An 8,189-nucleotide genomic window follows, 5' to 3' on the forward strand; every position below is an offset into this window, starting at 1 on the left:
AGGAGCGGGGCCGCAGGCAGTCCGGCAGCACCAGCTCGCTGTCTGTGGCAAGGAAGCGGGGACACCCGGTCAGTCCCCATCACCTGCACCCTTCCTCCAACTAGTCTGCGGCATCAAAACACCGGACTTTTAAGCACATTGAGACTGGTAGGATGGGCACAGGCACAGAACCTGCTGGTCCTGTCCGACACCCATATGTGCTGTTTTTTAAAAATTGAGGATATCTCCCCCGCAGAGTGCCGCCCCCACCACCACCACCACCCCTTGAGGAGCAAGGGGCCCCAGTCCCACACCAAACCCCCAGCCCAGGGTTCCAGAGCTGGGAACCCTTAACTTTGGGCTGTAAAAACCAGCAGGGATTGTGGCTAAGTGGCATGGAAGCTGCTGGAGACTCAAATGTTCCTCTTAAAGGGCTGGCACCAGACGGCTTTGGAGGACCCAGGGACATACGAGGAGGATCTGGTATCCCGGCAGAAACTCAGGGGTGGCTTTCTTCCAGATGGGGTGCTCACAGGGGTCATTGTTCCTGTGCTGAGACCTTCCCGCATTACAGGGCTGACTGGCAGCCATATCAGTCTCCGTCAGCCTGGCTCACACTGTTGCTCAGCCCTGGTGATTCCCTGAGACCCCGCCCCACCCAAGCTGTTTGCAGCAGCTTTTCCATATGAATGGCCTGTCCTGACTCAGGCTTCAGATTTTGCTAAACTCTCTCAAACAGCAGCTGGTGTGAGGATGCCTGAAACCTATCAGTAAAAGGCCCAAGACCCAGCACTAGCACCAGCCTGCCTTGCTTCATGCTGGACCTCATCTGGGCACTTCTAAGTAGCAGCCATCTGCAGACCTTGCTATAACTCCTGCCAGGTGGTCCCAGGCAGTGGCTGACTTTGCACCTCCTGGGAGGCCCCAGAGCCAATGCACCCAGTGGACAGCTTTAGACCACAGCATATTAGATTACAACTCTACACATCCACAAGTGACACTCAAGAGGCAGACTCAGTGAGCATCAAAGCCCCACTGAAGCAAGTCCTGCTCCATAAGGATATCTCCTGCACAGCTGCTCTTCCACTGTAGTGGCAGCTGGTCCTCACAGCCAATTCCTCTTAGTGATGCCAATAGCAATCAAGGCCAACTACAAGACTGTGCACACAGCCCACAAAGGGGCACACCTAGAGTGCCCAGCTCAGGTGACGGGAGGCTGAGCCACTGGGCCCTACAGGACACCTACTACTCAAGGCCACGCTACCAATTCCAGGAGACATAGCAGCTCTATCTAATACATAGAAACAAACACAGGGAAGCAGCCAAAATGCAGAGACAAATTCAGAAACATGTCACAAATGAAAGAAATGGAAGCAAGCAAACTACTGGATACAGAGTTCAAAACCATGGTTACTCAAGGACCTTAATGAGAGTTTCAAGGGACTTAATGAGACTTTCAAGGATCTTAGTGAGAAGTTCAAAGACATGAAAAAGGACCAGTCAGAAATTAAGCATACACTAATTGAAATAAAGAATAGTCAGTTACCTACAAGGGAGCGCCCACATAACCGTCAGCTGATTTCTCAACAAACTTCGGACGTCAGAAGGGATTGGCAAGAAATATTCAAAGTCATGAATAGCAAGGACTTACAAACCAAGATTATTCTATGCAGCAAAGTTATCATTTAGAATTGAAGGTCAGATAAAGAGCTTCACAGACAAGAAAAAGCTAAAGGGGTTCATCACCACCAAACCAGTATTACATGAAATGTTGAAGGGTATTGAGGATGAGGAGGAGGAGGGGGAGGAAGAAGAAAAAGAAGGCAATAAATACATATCTATCAACAATTGAATCTAAAAATCAAAATAAGTGAACAAGAAATCTAATGAAAATTAACTGGTGAATAAATATAGAATCAGGGGCATGGAAACATGGACCAGACTGACGAATCTCAGAGGAAAGAGGGGGAGAAATTAACCAAAGACCTTATATATGTGCATTACCTATGGACACAGACAATAGGGTGGTGAAGGCCTGGGGCAGGATGGGAACCAGGTGGAGGGGGCAATGGGGGGAAAAGAGGGAACATCTGTAATACTCTCAACAGTAAGATTTAAAAAAAACAACGGACTTTTAAAGGCATAGACAATGCTTAGGATATAAACTAACGAGCAAATCGGCAACCAAAGTTGTACAGAACCTCTAAACTATTTGCTTAAGCAAAAGATTAAGCTGGAAGGAAAGACACCAAAATTGAAACCGAGGGTCCTTATGACTTTGATTAAATTTAGGTTTGAATCCTAGCTCTAGAAATCATCTCTCTCTCTACACCCCTCATAGACCTAGCGGCTAGGTCCCAGCCTCTCCTCCCAAGCCCTGAGGCAGCAGAAGACAATAGCAGGAACCTAACTAATAGTCACAAGATGTGGACTTCTTGCAGGTTAAAGATAATATCTTGACCTACGTTATGTTTCAGCTCCTGAGCCCCTGGCTACTTTTCAATGAAACCAGACAGAGGGATGCCAGAGCAGACCTCAGAGCTATCTTCAAGACCTGAAGAAATCATTTATTACCCTTACCTAACTTCCAACCAATCAGCTTCCAGCACAATCTGGAACCCCCTAACCCCAGGTACCTTGTGATTTTTCCCTATATAATCTATAACTTAGATGCCATTTGGGGGGTTGGATCTTTAGAGGATTGGCCTATTAACTATTAAACTTTTTCTTTCTATACTGCAAATTCCTGTTCCTGCCTTCCTTTTGGGCCAATGTGTGCAGGCAGACTCAAATATCGGGGTCCTGGTAACAAAATTAAAAACATGATTGCTGTGGTTCAGTGGTTAGAGAGTCAGCCCGAGGACCAAAGAGTCATGGTTTGATTCCCAGTCAAGGGCATGTGTCTGGATTTCCGGTTCACTCCCCGCCCTCCGTCCGGGCACATGAAGGAGGCAACCAGTGGATGTACATTGGCTTCTCTTTCTCATCCCCTCCCCTCCCTTCCACTCTCTCTGAAAAGCAATGGAAAAAAATATCCTCAGGTGCCCAACTCAGTGGTTGAGCACAGACCCATGAACCCAGAGGTCACCAAGTTCCATCACTGGGCTCCATTCCCAGTCAGGGCACATGCCCGGTTTCAGGCTCAATTCCCCAGTAGGGGGCGTGTAGGAGGCAGCTGATGGGTGATGTTTCTATCTGTCCCTCTCCCTTCCTCTCTCTCTCTCTCTCTCTCTCTCAAAAAAAAAAAAAATCAATTAAAAAAATATCCTCAGGTGAGGATTAACAAAAACAAAACATGATTGCTTCTAAATGACTCGCTTATAAAAGATATTTTTTAAATTTTAACTCCTGAGACCTTCTCTCTTTATCCTCAGCAACTAGAACAGCCCCACACATATACAAGTAGTAAATAAATGTGCTGAATGCACTGCTGACATCCCCAGAACTCCTCTTTACATAAATCTTCTCATCTTATCCTAACAAGTACCTTTTGAAGTTATTGTTGCCACTGAAGGGCATTTCAGCTGAGAAAAATTGAGCAAGTTTACCCAACCTATCCTTTTCGAAAGTGACTTAATAGGAAATCAAAACCTGTCTCTTTTTAATCATACAAGTCATACAGAAAAAATAATCGCCCATCAGCCCACCATCCAGAAAAAAAAATACTATTAATATTTGGATGTATGACCTTGCAGTCTTTTCAATATAATTTTTGCTGCCATTTTTTAAATACAAACATTGAATCATGCTATATAAATGCCAGTAGTTTTTAACCATGTGTGGGTAACAAATCCCTTTGAAAATGTGATAACTTTGACTTATCCCCTCCTCAGAAAAATACACATCCTCCCTAAATTCTTTGGATAATTTTAGGGTATCTGTGAATCGCATAAAACCATCCATGGACATGGACTCCAGGCTAAGGACTCTGCCATACAGATTTCCTTTTCAAAACTAGCTTTTCCACTTACTATGTATGTCCTGAACACCTTTTCATGCCAATGACCATGTTTCTGACAGCATATTTTTAAAATGGCTGTGCTATGTCCAGCTTTATGGAGTCCTGTAATTTATACGAAAAGTCCGTGTGCACGCGGCATTACCCCTGCATTTCATCCCCAAAGCCTTCCATGGAGGTGTTCCTGCTATACAGACAAAGCTTGGAGATGTTGCATGATAGTCACCAAGTGGCAGATCCAGGATTCAAGCAACTTCCAACTGTCCAACTTCCAATGACAGTCTTTGCTTCAGGCCCTCCTTTTTATCGAACCCCTTCTGTGGGAGTCCCCAAATTTGGGCTAGTGCCACTGTAGGCCACACCATGAGCCAATCCTTCCCCGGGAGCCTTTTCTCTGAGCCTCCCTCTGGGAGGAACTGTGCTACCTCTAGGAACTGGGTACGGATGGCTGGGGTGCTTGGTGTGAGAGCAGAGCTTGGGGGACTGGACTGGTATGGCCAGCAGAGGCCCGAATCCAGCTCTAGCTAACCCTCGAGACGTCCCTAACGCCTCCCTGTTTGTGTCCTCTCCTACCCAGCCCTCGCCCTTTCCAGGAACAGTGTTGTTTGGGTCCACGCAAGGAGAGGGTGCTGGGCCCTCCCCCAATCCCCTGTCTCTCTGGAGAAGCCTCTTGGGGCCTGGCTGGTTGGGATTTCCCAGCATCATGCTTGGCAAGGAGAAGGGAGCCGACCGTAAAATGAGATTATTCCAGGGAATTGACTCTGTGACAGCAATGGTGCAGAGAGGCTGGGGGGCTGTGGAGAGCAGAGGCGAGGGGGGCCCAGGCAGGAGGGGGAGGCACCAGAGACAAAGTGGAAACCTGGGGAAGGCTGTGGACTCCAGGGAACAGGCCCTGCTCCCCCACCCCCTCCGGGATTCCAGGCTGTGGCCTTGAGGACTCTGGAGAGGTGGAGACAGGGCGGGGAAGGAACAGGGACAGCAGGGTGAGGAAAAAACAAGTGGCTCAGAGATGCCCAGCCAGGTCTACAGGAACAAGGCTGTCACGGGGCCCACACGCATGTGCACCCCCACACTTCTCTTCCCACCCCACACACACTCAGGACAATCAGTCAGAGCCCGTGGAGCTGGGAAGACCCTCAAAACAGATTTCTGAGTGGGACTGGATGTGCATTTTCCTGGTCTCTGCCCCTGCTATTTGAATATAGAGTCCTCTTCCACTTGAATATGCCCACTAGTGGGTATTCACTACCTCCCAGGCAACCTGCGCCATTGCTGAGCTACTCTGACTTTAAGAAAGTGTTTCCTGCCCTAACTGGTTTGGCTCAGTGGATAGAGCGTCAGCCTGCGGACTGAAGGGTCCCAGGTTCAATTCCAGTCAAGGGCATGTACCTTGGTTGTGGGCACATCCTCAGTAGGGAGTGTGCAGGAGGCAGCTGATCGATGTTTCTCTCTCGTTGATGTTTCTAACTCTCTATCCTTCTCCCCTCCTCTCTGTAAAAAATCAATAAAATATGTTTTTTTTTTTAAAAAGAAAGTGTTTCCTTCTCTTAAACTGAAATATACCTCCTTGTATTTATATCCACTACCTCAGCCCCACACTGAAGACAGCTCTCCTCAGGGAATACTCAGACTCCCCACATACCTTCCCACCTGTTAGACAATGAACAGAACCAGATTTGGTACTCCAGATGTGCCCTGACCAGCTCAAGGCACAGTGTGGCCATCACCTCCCTTGATATGTATACCATACTTCTAATGATGCAACCTAACCGTAGCCTAGGTTTTTTTAGTAACCAGTTTCCATATACTGGTAAGCAAGATGGGAGCATAATTAAGTGCAAGCATTTGACGTCATCAGCTTGGGTTCGAATCCTGGCTCTGCCATTTCCTAGCTGTATCACCTTGGACAAATAGCTTAACCCCTCTGGACCCCTCTTCCTCAGCAGTGAAATCAACATTTACTGACTGGTACACATCTGTGTTCTAATACTCCCCTCAGAAGGGATGCTGTGAAGATGAGGTGGAATAAGATACATAGACATATAATCATCACCAGGTTCATATGAGCCACTGTTATTATCTTCTTACATGGACGTGGCTCAGAAGAAAGTTCATGAGCTTTGGGGTGATTCAGGCATGCGTTTAAGTGTCTGATCCAGTCCTTGGCTGGTGGCCTGTGGGTAAGCAACCTTCTTCTAGCCTCAGATCACTCACACAGAGAACAGGGGTAAGGGTAATTGTCTTTCGATGTTGTTACAGGGATCAGAGGGCGAGTAGAAGCCCCTGGCACCTGGGTACCTGATAAATTCAGATATTAGTATTCGCTCAGGTTGAGTTTGCCAAATGAAGTCAGGCCCACCGGCACTCAGGCAATTAACTTTTTGGACTTAAATGCAGGACTTCATGGCAGTCACGAGGGGCAGCCAAGACATAATCACTGTATGACATCGCTGACCGAAGACCAGGAGGGAGAAGCTACAAGTGGAGATTAGAGAAGAAAGAAGAGCAAGAAGGAGAAATCAGTGGGAGGTAGGGAGAGAGAAGAGACAGGAAAATGACTCCTTTGGCCTTGCTTGAAATATTGCAGGAGCTGAGAGATGCTGGGGAACAGCTAAAAACTGAATCCCTGGGGCGAGTGCCCAGCTCAACCATGTCTTCTCTCCCATCCCCTCCACCCCTTGGGGTCAGGAGCAGCTGCAGGCCGCCAGCAAGCTCCAAAATAACAATCCCCTTGGTGTGTCCAGCTGCGCCAGGGCCCTGAAATAGATGAAACTTGAGATCCAGGAGCTGGTCAGAGCACCCTCCGAAGAAACAGCAAGGGTCAGCAAGGGTCACAGCCGGGTGAGCTGACATCAAGTCAGAGGTCAGGGAAGGGTCCCCGCTCCCAACGCCAGGGGAGAACACCCTGGGACCAACCTCAGCCCGGGACTGAGCTCTGAGAGACAGCTTGGAAAAACCAGACAGGCAACCTATAACCCCAAGCAGTGGGATGGCCCCGCATTTGGAAGCAACACGTTATGTAATCGGCGCCTGGGACACATGGCTGCCCACTCTGGAGGTTTTATGGTGGGGGGAGGGGCGGCACAGGCCATGGGAGAAGCTGCTAAGCTGCCCCCTCTCCTGTCCCTTTCTGCAGGAAGGCATTTGTTAGTCTTCAGCCTCTGCCTAATCGGTGCCTGCCGGTGGCTCTGCAGATCCCCAGAGCCGGGCGGAAACAACCAGGCCCTGCAAAGGGCAGGGAGGCCAGAGCCAGGGTGGCACTCAGGGCACCCACTCACTGACCCACTGTGTGCCCAACCCTGGGCAGGGGTTAAGGAGAAAGGGAGAAGCCAAAACCTGGGCCCTGGAGAGCCAGTAGCCCTTAGTCCAGTGGTTCTCAACCTTCCTAATGCCGCGACCCTTTAATACAGTTCCTCATGTTGTGGTGACCCCCAACCATAAAATTATTTTCGTTGCTACTTCATAACTGTAATTTTGCTACTGTTATGGATCGTCATGTAAATATCTGATATGCAGGATGTATTTTCATTGTTACAAATTGAACATAATTAAAGCATAGTGATTAATCACAAAAACAATATGTAATTATATATGTGTGTTCCGATGGTCTTAGGTGACCCCTGTGAAAGGGTCATTCGACCCCCAAAGGGGTCATGACCCATAGGTTGAGAACCGCTGCCTTAGATGGTTTGAAGTTTGGAGGCATGAAAACATTTGAATACAACTTCAATACAAAAATGCTTAGTGTCCCGGGTTAGACGGGACCTTAAAGAAAAAGGAGGAGATCTATTTATCTCTGCCAAGTCCCCACCCAGCTTTGTTAGAATGCCCCCGGGGATAAGGAGCTCACCACCTCCCATCTCTGAACACCTGTGACTCTTAGGAAACCTCTCCTTGCGCGGATTCATATGTGTCCTTATATCTACTCCTTGGGCCCCTTTAGAAGAAAACTGAGGCTTCTCTTCTTTAGGGTCAATATCCCTTTGTAAGGTAATGCTTTCCAACTGAGGCTGAGGTCCCCTTCCTGTTTCAGAGTGAATCAGAGACAGCATCTTGGAAAAAAATAAGATTTGGCCTGGGCCCTGAAGAACAAGAGGGTGTTAGATTGACAGGCAGAAGTGAAAAGTGCATTAGCAAACACCAGTGAGGGGAGAGGAAGGGAAGGGAGAAGGGCCAGGCGGAGGGCACTCGGGCCAGCTCCCACCCAGAGACCCACCAGGCCTCCCACAGGTTGCCAGCCAGTGGAGGGGCT

General features: G+C 48.4%; 1 protein-coding gene across 1 annotated transcript in view; it reads right to left on the bottom strand.

Annotated features, from left to right (window-relative positions):
* The window catches only part of NEURL1 (neuralized E3 ubiquitin protein ligase 1), a 68,545-nt gene that overhangs the window by 5,924 nt on the left and 54,432 nt on the right, over positions 1–8,189 (bottom strand). The window contains 1 exon segment of the mRNA XM_014549379.1: positions 7–42. Within this exon segment, the coding sequence (XP_014404865.1) occupies positions 7–42 (36 nt within the window).

This window comes from Myotis brandtii, unplaced genomic scaffold (genome assembly GCF_000412655.1).
Source record: "Myotis brandtii unplaced genomic scaffold, ASM41265v1 scaffold550, whole genome shotgun sequence".
NCBI lineage: Eukaryota > Metazoa > Chordata > Mammalia > Chiroptera > Vespertilionidae > Myotis > Myotis brandtii.